The sequence below is a fragment of the Crotalus tigris genome, unplaced genomic scaffold, assembly GCF_016545835.1.
Source record: "Crotalus tigris isolate CLP2741 ecotype Arizona unplaced genomic scaffold, ASM1654583v1 scf7180000018362.2422785, whole genome shotgun sequence".
Classification (NCBI taxonomy): domain Eukaryota; kingdom Metazoa; phylum Chordata; class Lepidosauria; order Squamata; family Viperidae; genus Crotalus; species Crotalus tigris.
In genome coordinates this window covers 450,840-467,630 of record NW_024096964.1, presented here as the reverse complement: position 1 = coordinate 467,630, position 16,791 = coordinate 450,840, and the positions used below count along the sequence as shown (strand labels likewise).

General features: G+C 39.8%; 1 protein-coding gene across 1 annotated transcript; it reads right to left on the bottom strand.

The window, feature by feature from the left end:
• Positions 1-204: 204 nt before the first annotated feature.
• On the bottom strand, positions 205-16,014 carry LOC120311423 (placenta-specific gene 8 protein-like). Its single transcript, XM_039350894.1, has 4 exons — positions 15,936-16,014; positions 9,058-9,188; positions 4,337-4,461; positions 205-309 (listed from the first exon to the last, which is right to left on the bottom strand). The coding sequence occupies exons 2-4, from the start codon at positions 9,158-9,160 to the stop codon at positions 205-207; spliced, it is 333 nt and encodes a 110-aa protein (XP_039206828.1). The 5' UTR covers positions 9,161-9,188; positions 15,936-16,014.
• Positions 16,015-16,791: the final 777 nt, after the last annotated feature.

Sequence of the window (16,791 nt, the reverse complement as noted above, 5' to 3'; positions counted from 1 at the left end):
GGTAGTGAGAATCGAGCTCCTATGAGGCAGAACTTTGCAGAAGATCTACTGAGGTCCTAAGAAGCTGGGCATGAATCCATCCTTCAAGTTTCCGTTTCTCTCCGACCAACCTAGCAGAAAATGACAGGGATTACATTGGAAAATTACTCATTTTTATTACCCAGCCACCCAATCTCTGCAGATAATAAATATTTGCAAACCTACCTAGAAAATCCCTAACTGCTTCCTCCTTTTGATATCCCTCTTGAGTTGGCAAAGGTTACAGGGACCGCAGAAAGTGACTATGAGGCAGTCTGAGCAGATCGTTCCCTGAGGAGAAAAAAAAAAAAGAGAGAGAGAGAGAGAGAGAGAGAGAGAGAGAGAGAGAGAGAGAGAGAGAGAGAGAGAGAGAGATCACAATCTGGAGTCAATCCAGTCCTGTATTTTGAACTATGGTTTACAGTACACAATGAAAAAACACCCAAAGTTGGCTCTGAGCAGTATTTCTCTGGGTATTTCTGTCTTCCCCGTCATATTCCTAGGTGTGACTGATGCTTGTTTCTCTGGGAAACCCACAAAAGACACAGTCCAGCCTCGTTAAACTGGGCAGAACGTAAGGCAAAGTAGCAGATATGGGATATAATAGATACTTTGGAACAGGTTTCGAATCAACACGTACCATAAACACTGCAGAAAGCAACACCTAACAAATCTTGGCAGATAGCAAAAAGGCTGAGTAGACCTGGATTAGGTTGGCTGAAGATTGGTTGAGGAAGCCCAAATAATATCCCAGAAGTCTTGGACATTTAACAGAATAACAGAGTTGGAAAAGACATTGGAAGTCTTCTAGTCCAACCCCCTGCTCAGGCAGGAAACCCTGTACCATTTCGGACAAATACTTGTCCAATCTCTTCTTAAAAACTTTCAGTGTTGGACACCCACAACTTCTGGAGGCAAGTTCTTCCACTGATTAATTGTTCTCACAGTCAGGAAATTTCTCCTTAGTTCAAGATTTCTTCTCTCCCTGATTAGTTTCCATCCATTGCTTCTTGTCTTGCCTTCAGGTGCTTTGGAGACTAGATTGACTCCCTCTTCTTTGGGGCAGCTCCTTAGATTTTGGAAGATTGCTATGATGTCACCCTAGTCCTACTTGTCATTTGGATAATTCCCAGTTGAGTTTCCCCCGAGTATTCTCCCAGTTAATTCCTACATGCAGATCACAGCAAGTGCACACCCCACTCAGATCAGGTTGCAAAAATTATTGCTAGATATATATTTATTAAACAGGAACAAACATCTCAAAGACTTTGTTCACATGAGGCAAAATTCAAAAGCAGGGAAAGAGACATGAACTATGAAGAGATTAACAGGTCAAAGTACTTGATATATTATCGGATAATAAATAACTCTTTGGATAAAAACATAGTTCCAAAGGGAGTGGCCTTTTGTTATTCTAGCTTTGATCCTTTGTGTAGCAGTAGCAAAATAGAAATGGAAAGTAGGACACCAGGGGATCCCTCCTTCATCCTGCAGTTCGTAAAGGAAATAATTTGGTGGGTATCCAACAAGAAGGAAATAGGAAACCAGTTACATGTTGCTATCAAAAGAACCTGACAATTCTTTTTAGAAGTACATGAGATCTCCAGAAGTCAAGCTCAGTTCAAGGGAGATTATATGTTCATATTCCAAAGTGCATGTAAAACATTACATTGGGTGGAGCATGCTATGCCTATGCCTATGGCAGGAACAATCACCAGTGACATGACTGTGGCTTTTGTACACTTGAAACTAAGAACTTTGAAACTATAGTGAAATAAATAAGTGCCTCTCTCTTACAGTGGAACCATTTTGTAGTGTCTCATGATAGACACACCGTGTTTCCCCAAAAATAAGACCTACCCCAAAAATAAGGTATAGCTTGATTTTTACATGTGCGCCCAATATATACCTACCCCCAAAATAAGCGCTACTTAAGTCCCCTCCCACTCCAATGCACCTGGTTATACAAGGTGGGCTGAGGCGCAAAGGTAAAATCAAGCTAGGGCGGGGATGGAGGGGTGGAGCTGCCCCACATGCCCTGCACCCACTTATCTTAGGACAGTTGCAGCCAGGCCTCCCACACCCTGAGACGTGCCTCATCTCACAAGCCCACTTCTTCTGCACCACTCACCACTACTCACGTGCATCGGCCCTGGCCTCCATTTTGCCAGCAAAGGCCTTCAGGAAAGGCCTCTGCAGCCAAGAAACAAGCTCTGGATTGATGTGCACAGCATCCCCTGAGCCTCCATTTCACCATCAGAGGCTTCAGGAAAGGCCTCTGTGGCTGAGAAACAAGCTTCAGATTGATGCGCGCGGTGTCCCCCGACCTCCATTTTGCTGTGAGAGACCTTTCCTGAAGGCCTCCACCAGTAAAACAGAAGCCAGAGGTGACACACCTGAGCGGCAGTGACCGGCCGCAGAAAAAGTGGGCTGGTGAGGTGAGGTAGGTGTCAGGGCATAGGAGGCCTGGCTGTGGTGGTCCTAAGGTAAGCAGGTAAGACATCCCCTGAAAATAAGACCTGGTGCCTCTTTTGGAGGAAAAAAAATATAAGACTGGCTCTTATTTTCAGGGAAACATGGTAGTTAATTTCTTGTCAGAGTGAGGTTGGAGAGGGCACAGAAAACTGGGACACTTTGTTCTTCAATTCTACAAAGCCAAACAAGAGAGGACCAGTTTTAGCTTCTTGTTCATGCTGTTGGTCTCAGTTGGTCGCAGTTCCTGTGTGGTTCTATGGAGCATCCTTTAGCCGTAGGGACAATGGATAGGGACAATGGAAGGACTTCTAACAAGACATCTTCCCCCTTCTTAATACATCTCTAACCATCCCATTGTAGAGTTGTCCTGTTCTCTAAACACTAGTAGAGAAGCTTGGTTGTTTTCTTGCAGATGTTTCATAAGCCAAACTAGGTAACATCATCAGTTCTTGGGTAATGAGATGTTTACAAGAAAACAACCAAGCTCAGAGAGCACTAAGGACCCCAAATTTCAACCCTGAGCTTCAAATATTTTCCTTTATTGGTACCAGTCTAAGGGTATTGACTGCCCAGGCCATCCTCCTTAGGCTTTAAAGACATTTGAGCACTAGGCTACAGACCGGTTCTGTCTCTAGCACTTCCCATATGTCAACCACAGTAACCTTTCCTCACTGTATATAATTTTCATAAAAGTAGCCACAGGAATATTTGACAACCTAGGAACCAAGTGGCACCTTAAAGATAAATAAATGCCTCATTAAGTAAGCTACTATGGATCAAAATACACTTCATTGTATGGACAATGATTTGCGCAAATATAAGCATGAGTATATTTGTTGATCTTTAAGATGAAAGTTCATTGCTGTTTATTCTGAGTAACTGAAAGTTCTGGTTCCCAAACAATTTTATACTACGTTCCAAATCAACAATTAAAGCAACAATAAAAAAAAAGAAAATGCATACTGTAATAAATGCGTCAGTCTTGAAAATAAAACCTCTGGCCATATCCTAAGGATACCCTTGAGCTTTGAAGAATAAATAAACTAAAGTGCAAATTAACAAACTAAGTTCCTGGATTTTATGAGAAAGGGAAACAGCATGCTCAGGAACTGGTAATCCTTTATGGGCTTTTCGCTGAAAGCAGAAAAAAATGAACTTACGATTCATTTTGGTGATTAGAAAGGGAAGAATATGGAAAGAAGGGAGCCACAATGGAAGCTTAGAGAGATTGGATAAAATGTAAATGCATTTATGACTTTTGTAAAAAAAATAAAAAAAAAATTAGAAGCCTATATATACAGGTAGTCCTTGACTCACAGCCACAACTGAACCCAACATTTCTGTTGCTAAGCAAGGTAGTTGTTAAGTGAGTTTGCCCCATTTTATGACCTTTCTGACCACAGTTGTCAAGTCAATCGCTGCAGTTATTGGTAACATGGTTGTTAAGTGAATTTGGCTTCCCCGTTGACTTTGCTTGTCAGAAGTTTGCAAAAGTTGATCACATGACCCCAGGACACTTGAACCATCATTAATATAAGCCAATTGTCAAGTGTCCAAATTCTGATCACTTGACTGTGGAGATATTGCAACGGTCGTAAGTGTGAAAAATGGTCATAAGTCCCTTTTGCAGTGCCATTGTAACTTCAAATGCTCACTAAATGAATGGTTATGTTGAGGACTATCTGTATTTTTCTTTCTCTGATTTTTCTTTTTTCTCTTCTTATTTATTTATTACTTTTACGTTTAAACTTGTATTGTTTTTACTTTGCAAAAAAAACCCCACCCTTTTAAAAAAATGAAATTAATTAAAAAAGAGAAACATCATGATGATCAACGAATTTACCGGAATTCTGTACAACGTCCGATAGCGTGTCCTCATGGCCACACTAGGACCACAGCAACAGCACTCGTCCATGTCTTTGGCAATTATGCAACCCAAGCAACAGTAGCAGAAGGCTCCACACAGACCTAGGGAAGTGATCAAAGAAAACTTATCTTTATAATCTCAAGTGAAAGGAAAACTTCTCTGCTTGTTCTTAGAACAGAATTCTCCAAGCTGGTGCTTCCAGAAGGGTGAGGACTACAAAATATGTAGACATGGCTAATAATTCTAACCATGATGTCTCAGAATTGTCATCCCCACCCTTCCTGAAGACTCAACGTTTGAGAAGTTGTTTAGGAAGGCATATTTAGACTTTCATAATAGCCTCACATGAACCAGAAATTTCCAGCTGCATTGTGTCACTGTTTTCTAGATCAACGAAGTGTTCGTGACTTAGAGCTCTTGCTTATGAATATATGGAATTATTACTTGTTAGCAAGAGGTAAGTCACACCAATGGGTGTGTCGCTTAAGAATTCCTACGTTGCAATCACCCATGAGAAGTTTTGCAAGCTATCATCCCACACTTCATCAGCAGGATGGGCCCTGCATTCTTCTTACATGGTGACTAGGTACTTCTAGGAATTAAGTTCACACATCTTAAAGTTGCCAAAGTTGAGAAACACTGAAGAAGATGGATAGGCTCAGTTACAGTGGCTATGGGTACATTATTAATAGGGACATTAAGGAGACTGGTAAAGGTATTTGTGAAGATAACTCAAATAAGCAGGGGATTGTGGTCCGAGATGAAGAACTAGATTTTGACAGGGAGAAGTGTGAATCAGGTATTGCACATCAGTCATGCAAGAATAGAAAGGCTCCCAAAAAGAGAAGCTACCTTCTGGTAGGTGATTCAATTATAAGGGATGTAAATTTAGGAAAGGACACAGAGGCTTTGAAAGAGGTCAGGTGTCTTCCAGGTGCTACTGCCAGTAGGGACAAGAAGCGTATTTCTAAAATAATCAAGAATTGCAGCAAGGACTGTGATGTGGAGGCTATTGTACATCTTGGCACTAATGATCTGTCCCAAAAAGATGTACTCTCTGTGCAGAATGATTTCCAGAGATTGGGGAAGGAACTTAGCAGAATAGGCTGTAGGCTTACTTTCTCAGAGGTTTTACCAGTGTATAAGGAGCAAAACGGAAAAGGCCATCGCATAGCACAATTCAATATGTGGCTAAAGGAATGGTGTAAAGGGGAAGGCTTTGGATATATTAGTCACGATGTCAGTAGCTGGTCCAATCAAAAGATGTACAAAAGAGATGGTTTGCATCCATCAAAAAAAGGGACTGAGTTACTCGGCTATAAATTCACAGATTTTCTGGAGGGAAATTTAAACTACACAGCGGGGACAGGGAGCTAATTGATACAGAACAACCCTGTCCCTGGCAATTTAAAAACTATAGGGCTATCAGTGCATGTAGCATAGATGTGTGTGTGGACAAGAATACCAACCTTGCTACCAATCAAAATGAAGCCTCGAATAGCGAGTGCCACATAAAGTGCACTAACCAAATAGGTGGTAAGACAATAGGGGAACTCAGGCACCACACAGGTTATGTAGAAAGGACACACAGGGCCACTCACAAAGGACTCAAATGTTTATACACCAATGCACAGAGTATGAACAGCAAACAGGGTGAACTAGAAATTCAGGTTAATGAGGGCAGATACGATATTGTTGCCATTACGGAAACATGGTGGGATGAAACCACACATGGAACACACAGCTAGAGGGATTTAAATTATTTAAAAGAAACAGACCAAATAAAAGAGGAGGTGGAGTTGCTCTCTATATAAGAAATAACTACATCTCCACAGAAATAGAGCACAACAATGATAAAAACTGTCTTGAATGCATTTGGGTCAATATAAAAGGGGGGGGGGAAATGACATTGCCAGAGGTGTATACTACAGACCACCCAACCAAACAGAGGAAATAGATGAACTTTTTGCTAGTCAGCTAACTAAGGTATGTAGGAAGCACATCACAATAGTAATGGGGGACTTTAACTACCCTGACATCAACTGGGAGACAAACTCCACACCAAGTGGAAGATCAAACAGGTTCCTGGCAAACCTAGCAGACAACTTTGTCTCCCAAAAAGTAGAGAAGGGAACTAGGGGATTAGCCATTTTGGATCTAATTCTCACTAACAGAGATGAAATGATAGACGGTGTTGAAGCCATAGGAACCCTGGGAGGAAGTGATCATGCAATATTAGAATTCAACATTATAGAAGCACAACCAATCGAACACAGTCAAACTAGAGTCTTGGACTTCAAGAGAGCTAATTTCAATAAACTTAGAGAGGGCTTGGGAAGGATTCCATGGATGAGAATCCTCAAGGGGAAAACACCTCAAGAAGCTTGGGAAATTTTGAAAAATGAGATAATAAAAGCACAGTCTAGCACAATACCAACAAAGAGGAAAAATAACAGCTCTCAAAAGAAACCAGCATGGCTGCATAAAGAACTCTCTGACAAATTGAAAAATAAAAAGGACAAGTATAGAAAGTGGAAAGAGGCGAACATAACTAAGTCAGAATATCAGCAAATAGCCCGAGCCTGCAAAGATGAAGTGAAGAAAGCCAAGGCTCAAAATGAACTGAGGCTTGCGACCAAAGTCAAAAATAACAAAAAAAAGCTTCTTTCAACATGTAAAAAACAAGAAAAAAGTGAAGGAAATGATTGGTCCATTAGTGGGTGGAAGTGGCAAGAAGGTGACAAGCAACAGGGAGAAAGCAGAACTATTTATCTCATTTTTTGCATCTGTCTTTACACAAAGGGAAAAAACAGACCAACCTATCAAAAATAGTGCCACAAAAAACAAAACAGAAACACAAGTTAAGATAGGCAAGAAAATCGTTAGTGAGCACCTGTCCAGCCTAGATGATTTCAAATCGCCAGGACCAGACGGATTACACCCCAGAGTTCTCAAGGAACTGGCAGATGTGATATCGGAGCCACTGAACTATATTTTTCAAAGATCCTGGAACACAGGGGAACTACCAGAGGACTGGAAAAGAGCTGATGTAGTTCCCATCCTCAAAAAAGGAAAAAAAATGTATCCAGGAAATTACAGACCTATCAGCCTGACCTCAATACCTGGGAAGATCCTGGAAAAGATAATCAAACAACGAATCAACGAACACCTAGAGGCAAACAAAGTCATTACTAAAAGCCAACATGGGTTTGTCAAAAATAGATCATGCCAGACAAATCTTATTGCATTCTTTGACCAAGTGACAAAATTAGTGGATCAGAGGAATGCTATGGACAAAATTTACTTGGACTTCAGTAAGGCATTTGATAAAGTAGATCACAACCTACTACTTGACAAGATAGAAAAATGTGGGGTAGACAGAACCACCACCAGATGGATCCTTAGCTGGCTGACCGGCCGTACTCAGCGAGTGGTCCTCAATGGAACTGCATCTATATGGAGGGAAGTGTGTAGTGGGGTGCCCCAGGGCTCTGTTCTGGGCCCAGTACTCTTCAACATCTTCATCAATGATTTGGATGAAGGGATAGATTGGGAACTCATCAAATTTGCAGACGACACCAAGCTGGCAGGAATAGCCAACACTCCAGAAGACAGGCTTCAGATACAGAAGGATCTGGACAGACTTGAACACTGGGCACTAACTAACAAAATGAAATTCAATGGTGAAAAAAGCAAGGTTCTACATTAGGCAAGAAAAACCAAATGCACAAGTACAGCATAGGTGGCACCATGCTCAATAGTAGTAACTGTGAGAGGGACCTCGAAGTCCTAGTAGACAATCACCTAAATATGAGCCAGCAGTGTGCTGCAGCTGCCAAAAAGGCCAACACAGTGCTAGGCTGCATTAACAGAGGGATAGAATCAAGATCACGTGAAGTATTAATACCACTCTTCAATGCCTTGGTAAGGCCACACTTGGAATACTGTATCCAGTTTTGGTCACCACAATGTAAAAAAGATGTTGAGACTCTAGAAAGAGTACAGAGAAGAGCAACAAAGATGATTAGGTGACTGGAGGCTAAAACATATAAGGAACGGTTGCTAGAATTGGGTATGTCTAGTTTAACGAAGAGAAGGACAAGGGGGGACATGATAGCAGTATTCCAATATCTCAGGCTGCCATAAAGAAGAAGGAATTAAGCTATTTTCCAAAGCACCTGAAGGCAGGACAAGAAGCAACGGGTGGAAACTAATCAAGGAGAGAAGCAACCTAGAACTAAGGAGAAACTTCCTGACAGTGAGAACAATTAATCAGTGGAACAGCTTGCCTCCAGAAGCAGTAAATGCTCCCAACACTGGAAGTTTTTAAGAAGAGACTGGACAGCCATTTGTCCGAAATGGTGTAGGGTTTCCTGCCCGAGCAGGGGGTTGGACTAGATGACCTCCAAGGTCCCTTCCAACTTTACTACTACTATTACTATTGGAAGGACCGAGTTAGAGACAGTTTGCCCTGGAAAAAAATCTATTTATGTGGTTGCTTAAAACTGACACTTGCTTAATGACACATAATTAATCAATTAAACTTATTCTGGACTTCTGAGTCCATCACACATTGACAGGTATTGAATGCAGAGAGTCTTTTTTTTTCTCACAGTTAAATTAATGTTTAAAGGAAGGACAATTCAAGAACAAAGCTACAAAAGGAGATAAACTCCATCACGTAAGAATTCACTCACAGATGTTACAGTCATCGCCGCAGTCACAGAGTTCTGTCTGCCACTCAAAACTCCTTGTGGCACAGTGACGTTGTGGTTGAGTGACAATAGGCGATAACTCCATGGTACCACTTATGGCAAGATGCTCCAATCTAGTGTGACAAAGTAAACACCCATTAAAGATTTGGCAAAATGCAACTGGACATTTACCATGTCTCTTCCACCCAAATTTTCTGAATAAACTTAGTAGCTAGGATAGAGATGGCCAACGTGATGTCCCAGGATTGAAAACTGGCCGCTGAGACTTTATTTGCAGCCTCTCCAGTGCACAACGTGCCCCCTTTCTCCCATTTTTAACATCCACATTTAACTATAGATAGAGAGATCATCCATCAGCATGCTATATAGTGATATGGCTGAACAGATTTACATTCCTAACACATGAAGAGATTCACCATATTCATTCTTCCTATCATGATTTCAGGAATAGGAGAGGATGCCCCTTGGTGAAGCTGTCAATTATCATGTTTCCTCTCTATTACTAAAATAATTTGAACTTCATTGACCTACTTCTAGAACTATTCTCCCTGTCACAGGCTCTGTCTTTGATTTGGCTGAGTAAGAAAGACCCAGCTTCTTCATCTGAGTTCCTAATTTTTTCCCAAGTTTCTGCTTTTTTAGAGATGCTTTCTGTTTTGTTGTTTCTGTTGAAGAGCACAGGACTGTCTTGTGAATAACTCGTGGATCTCTGGAAAATGCAAACACTGCTTAGCTTTACTGGCAATCTTATGAGCTAGACCAGTGGTTCTCAACCTGTGGGTCAGGACCCCATTTGGGGTCGAACGACCATTTCACGGGGATCGCCAAACAACGCAGTCCACTATTTTTTCCCCCCTTTTCCATAGCTGTGCTACTCCCTTTTATTCTATTGGCTTTTGAAAGCCAATAGAATAGACTCTCTTGAATAGAGTCTAATTCTATTGGCTTTCAAAAACCAATTGGAATTGTCCAGGCTGTCTCTGCCTGCTGAGCCCGCCAAAAGTCCCATTCTGCAAACAGTTCTGCACCAGTTGAGTAGTCCTCGACTTACAACCGGTTGAGTAGTCCTCGTCTTACGACCGGTTGGGGGTCGCAGCATTAAAAAGGTTGAGAACCACTGAGCTAGACTGAATGATGGAATACACTCAATTCTTTCTTGGTACTATAAGTTGTTCCAAAAGATTAGAAACAGCAGATGACATTGGTTGCCACTCCAAATCCATTTATGGAGGAATCCTTGATTGTTCTCCATGGATTTCTAGCATTTTCTCAGATGCAGAATGAAAATTACTATGGGTATCTGGTTGCATGATAATTGTTGTTGTTTAGTTGCTAAGTTGTGTCCAACTCTTTGTGACCCAATGGACCATCAGCACACCAGACCCACATCCTCTGCTGTCTCTCTGAGCCTGCCCAGACCCATGTTCCCCACATTATCTAATCATCTCTTCCTTTCTTGTCCTCTTCTCCTTTTGCCTTCAACTTTTCCCAATATCAGGGTCTTTGCCAAGGATTACCTCTCTTCTCATTTGGTGGCCAAATTATTTGAGCTTCAGCTTCAGTTGCACGATAGATATTAATTTAATATAAGCATTACAAAATCTTCTGTGTCTTCAAAATACAACCGTATTGTCACTCCTGCTTTGTGAATATTTGAACCATTGGTCTGAAGGGCCAATTGAAAGTTCCTTAGAGCTAGCTCCAGGCCACCTATCTATCAATCTACTGAATTGGACAACTTTGAGTGTTATAGTGCAAACCATCAGGTAGTCACCAGGTTGGGAAAGACTGTTGTCAGTGATTGTAGTTGTGTAGCTCCCGATTTGCCTCATTTCATTTATTTTGCTACTGGATTTTAACTTGCAAAGTGTTGAGTAAGTGTTATTATTACAGGGTATTTGGTCCGTCTCCAACTAGTGATCACACTGAGTTTCCGGGATGCTGTAGCCAATAGCTGCAGGGGGTAAAATTCTTTTTCCTTGTCAGGAAGAGATGAAGAGTAAGACTTTTTTTTTTAAAAAAAAAAAAATCTAACAGTTGTCTGTTGAGTCACTGCTGGTTAACAGAGAAAAATATCAACTGTCCTTTTTTAAGCTATCACTTCCTTAGTAAAAGTGGGGGAAAGCAGCAGGAATGACATTTTAGTGAAGAGACCTAGATCTGCTGCATATTTTTTCCTCTTGGGAAGAATGGAATTATTCTCTACCATAACATTTGCCTAGACTGAAAAAACAGATGTATTTAAATACATTTTACTAAATTGTTTTTTGAGGTCAAGACTCTTGAGTGCTGGCAACACTCATTCTGAACTTTTGTTTTTCTGACAGCAGATTAACATTTCTGGGCAGTGTGCCTGCTTTAAATTTCTTCATTTTTATTTTCAGAATTTCATTAAGCTTTTGGAATAGTTTTGTTGGGTTTTTTTCTGCTCACCTTCATGCTTTTTCCTTCCTGAGACTTACATTTATTATTCTTTATTTAGAAACATCTACTCATGCAGATGTCTTTTTCCGGTTAGCTTTTCCTGTTGTGGAATTCTACTTATCACTGTTCTGACCTCATTAAATTCTTCTTTAAGAGCAGCGCCCTATCTTGAGAGAATTAAACTGTGATGCAAGAAAAGTACTCATGGTTATCTTGATTGCCCTCTTACTGATAAAGCAAATGGAGTTGGACTTCAGTAAGGCATTTAATAAAGTAGATCACAACCTACTACTTGACAAGATAGAAAAATGTGTAGACAGCATCATCACCAGATGGATCCGTAGCTGGCTGACCGGCCGCACTCAGCATGTGGTCCTCAATGGAACCGCATCTACATGGAGGGAAGTGTGTAGTGGGTGCCCCAGGGCTCTGTTCTGGGCCCAGTGCTCTTCAACATCTTCATCAACGATTTGGACAAGGGGATAGATGGGGAACTCATCAAATTTTCAGACGACATCAAGCTGGCAGGAATAGCCAACACTCCAGAAGATAGGCTTAAGATACAGAAGGATCTGGACAGACTTGAACACTGGGCACTATCTAACAAAATGAAATTCAATGGTGAAAAAAAGCAAGATTCTACATTTAGGCAAGAAAAACCAAATGCACAGGTATAATATAGGGGGTACCTTGCTCAATAGTAGTAACTGTGAGAGGGACCTCGGAGTCCTAGTGGACAATCACCTAAATATGAGCCAGCACTGCACTGCAGCTGCCAAAAAGGCCAACACAGTGCGAGGCTGCATTAACAGAGGGATAGAATCAAGATCACGTGAAGTGTTATTATCACTTTACAATGCCTTGGTAAGGCCACACTTGGAATATTGCATCCAGTTTTGGTCACCGTGATGTAAAAAGGATGTTGAGACTCTAGAAAGAGTACAGAGAAGAGCAACAAAGATGATTAGAGGACTGGAGGCTAAAGCATATAAGGAACGGCTGCTGGAATTGGGTATGTCTAGTTTAATGAAGAGAAGTTCAAGGGGGGACATGATAGCAGTGTTCCAGTATCTCAGGGGCTGCCCCAAAGAAGAGGGAGTCAAGCTATTTTCCAAGGCGCCTGAAGGCAGGACAAGAAGCGACGTGTGGAAACTAATCAAGGAGAAAAGCAACCTAGAACTAAGGAGAAACTTCCTGACAGTTAGAACAATTAACCAGTGAACAACCTGCCTCCAGAATTGGTGAATGCTCCAACACTGGAAGTTTTTAAGAAGAAACTGGACAGCCATTTGTCCGAAATGGTATAGGGTTTCCTGCCTGAGCAGAGGGTTGGACTAAATGACCTCCAAGCTCCCTTCCAACTTTACTATTATTATTATTATTATTATTATTATTATTATTATTAGGAATTGATAAAGGAAAATATTTGTCATTCAGGATTGAAATGAGAGATCCTTGGTGCTTTCTGAGCTTGGTTGTTTCCTTGCAGACATTTCATTACCAAACTAGGTAACATCATCAGTGCTAGTAAGGAATAGGGTTTGCTCTCAATTTATATTATGAGTTAGGAGTTTCTCCATCATCATTTTTCCAAGATAATATCAGGGAGAAAAATTGTTTGAATAGTCCAATGTACCTATACTTCCAGAGTAAGTCCTTCATTAACTTTGAACTCATCTTAACAATGAAATTTTACTCCAAAATTGTTATCTAACGGACAACCAATTCTGTTCTAGTGGACACATCTTCATTTTCCCCCCAACATTTATCTCAAAAGCAACCCCAACACTAAATTTTTACTTACACTTCTTAAAAGAAATAAGGCATTAATGTGTTGCAGTGTTTGGTGCCTCATAGTTGTAGTGTATCAAGTACATATATTTTTTTAGCTACAGGAGAATATATATTTTAGGTAATTAATACATGAAATGTTACATGTAATTTCTGGAGAAGAAATAGGGGCGTGAAGGCAGCTCTGTAGAATGAAGAGTTGGTGAGTAGCTAATTCCTCTCCAGACAAGGAAAGGACTTGAGATTACCCACAAGTGCTCCAGACAGTTGCTGCTCATGAAGAGACCACAAGACAGTGTTTTAATGTTCTGGGAAAAGGGGGAGTAGGCATTTTGCTCAAACCTTGGTTGAGTCAAGAGTGAAAATTTGGCAGCTAAGTGCCTCTCTATTTTCATCTTGCCAATATGAGTAAGTGGGGGGGGGGTGAGGTGTTGCTTTCGAATGGGTTAGTTAGAGAAATGAAACCTCTCCAGTTCTATGGAATCTTGCTGAGAGTCGGCAGTCTGGAAAACTTTCAAGCACATTCTAGCAGGTATGAAGAAGATAGCAGACATTTATAACATAACAAAGAGAACTTGTTTACATGAGCTACGTGGACACCTGGGGGTTTGGCTGGGAAAGTCACTGTTATATGCTACAGTCTGATGCCTTGGGATTTTAGAGTTTGTTTTACCTTACTGTAACCATGCTATGTATTCAATAAACAGTAAGCTTTTCAGAAATAAAATGATCCTGGATTTTTATTTGGATACGTCAAGCTGGATGTTGACTGGTTGATGTTTTTGAAAGTTTGTATACTTCCTTTTCTAATAATTTTCAGAAATAGCTTGTTAATTGCTTTTTAGTTATTTGGATCAACAAATTTTACAGCATCGGGTGAATTTCTCTCAATCTTTAGCCAAAGAAGTTTTAACTACCAGTTTAAGAACTTTATTTTTTTTTTTTATTAACCAGTAAAATGGTGATTAAAACTTTGATTTTAGAAAGTTACACTTGGACTAAAGATCCAGATAAATTGAAATAAGACGTTGGAATTGCCTGAAAAGAATTCTTCCCATGGGAAAGTGCTTATGTTTTTAATTCTTTTAAATCAGTGCTGATCTAATCTTTTAGATTAACACTGATTATCGATGATGTTACCTACACTAGTTGGCTAATTGAACATCTGTAAACAAACAACCAAGAGATAACCATGGACCCCACAGTTCAATCCTGAGCTTCAGATATTCCCTTCTATTTGTTCTTTCTGTTTGAAGGACTGTTCCACAAAATTAGCACCTGCACAAACATGTCTTCCATTTGATGATGGAATTTGCATTACATTTCTACTAAAATTATCTTCTGTATTTCTAAATCCACACCCATGCATTTAAAATGGCGTATGGAGATTTGATGCAGATCTTGTTTTTGTTGGTCGGGTTTCTTGTTAATGATTTTTTTTCTTTTCAAAGGATGATAGTAAATATTCATCACCCTACGCTCTCATCATTAGTACCAAACAGAAATCGCCACTCAGACAACAATGAAGATATTTAATTCCCATCGATTTCAACCGAGGGTTAAGCAGACACTTATATCATGTTGAAATCAATGGGAATTAAAGCACTTAATGTCGGTCCAAAAGGTGCTTTTTCAAAAGGCAGCTGGACTTTGTTTTTCCTTGAAGACATTTCACTTCTTATCCAAGAAGCTTCTTCAGTTCTGACTGAATGGTGGAGGATGGAAGGATTTATATTCCTTGCAGGCATCTGTTTTTTAGCACTCTTTGGGATAACCATGACCTGGATGACTGAGAATCTCCACAGACATTTCAGTCATTTGCAGTTATGAAATTATCTTGTTTAAATTTCTGGAAGTGGAGGTGGGATTTTGAGGTGGAAAACATGAGAACTGTACTGTAAATCCTCAAATAAACTTAATACAATTGAAATACACTCCTGGGTGAATTCTCGCACATTTTACTTCTCACCCCAGAATAAAAAGAGAAAATCCTACACCTGTTTACACACATAATGCAACCCTGTCTGTTTTGTACTATTAATCAAACTGCTGTGATTGCTGCTTGGAATTCCTCTCCCTGTGTACTGGATGACACCCCCATTCAGCAAAACCTTGCCCACCTCTAGATTAAACTATTTTATGAAAGAAGCCCAAGAAAGCCAGCACACAAGTGTTTAAGCCAAGGTTGTTCAACATTTTGGATATCAGGAAGTTAAACACAATTCACAGGTAAGACAATGCTGATACGTGTTTTGTCCTCGTGGTAACCTCCAGAGCTAGTTATTATTAAAGGTTCAAACACAAGTAGATAAGCTCCAATCTGTGCCTACTCCCTGCCCTCTTGTTCTCAGTGGCAAGATTAAGAGGAAAAAATGCCTCTTAAATATAGTTTACTTCTAAGTAAATCTGAGATTATTTTAAGGTATCTCAAAGTAGTTTGATTCAGGATTGTATGTTAATATTTATCAACAGAACAATTTCAAAAGTCTTGAAGGTTGTTGTCTAGAACTAACTTTCTGGTGGATTATTCCATTAGTTTCCCCAATCTATCCTACTTTTTAATTCATTACCTTCTTAGTATTTACCCAAATAAATTTAGAACTTTTGGAGTGATCAGCTGGGGAAAAAAACCTCTTCATACATACCTTTGTGCTGTATTATCCCTCAAAGAGAAGTCTCTTTCTCTAAAGACAAGCTAACCAATATGTCACCTGCACATGAAAGAGGCAAAGATCCTTTGATGTGATGACCTGCTGCTTATATTTGGAGAAGATAATTGATGGTTACTTTAATTGATCTTAGCCTGATAAAGCACAAAAACAGTCATTAGTCCTGCATGACAAAATAGTAAATTAGATGTTGAGGTGATTCTCTCTTGCATAATGACAAAAATAGAATGGGTTGGTGTCACATTCACTATGGTATTACACACCAGCAATAATCTGTTCCTATATTTATAGACATTTATCCTGCAGTTCTGCTATTGGGGGAAAAAATGTAACTTTAAATTAATTTAATCTGATAAATTTAACATTAAAATACATTGGTACGATTAATCTATTTTTAAATGCTCCCAAATAAGAATAGAAGCACACAAAACTAAACTGGAATACTCCGTTCCTGAAGAAATATAATCTACATGTTCTCAGCAGCTGACTTAAAAATATGAGTCAGCTTTGCTATATTGCATCTCTACATCTCCCTTACTAATGACACTAAAGTCATTAGTAAATGAAACTTTATTGTTCTTGTGTTATTGTTCTTGTAGAATGAGCAATGGATCTCCACAGGGTTTGGTCAAAGAAATCAAGATGGCAGCTGTAATGGTACAATAGAAATTCTGATACACATATTCATAACATCCTCTCTAGTTGAAAGCTGATTAATATAATGTGACAATACTAATATCTCATCCCTTACAAAACAGGCCAAAAGAATTTTAAATTATTCAACTACTAAATCTATTTACAAATTTTTAGTCTGTTGTCTGTATACTATATT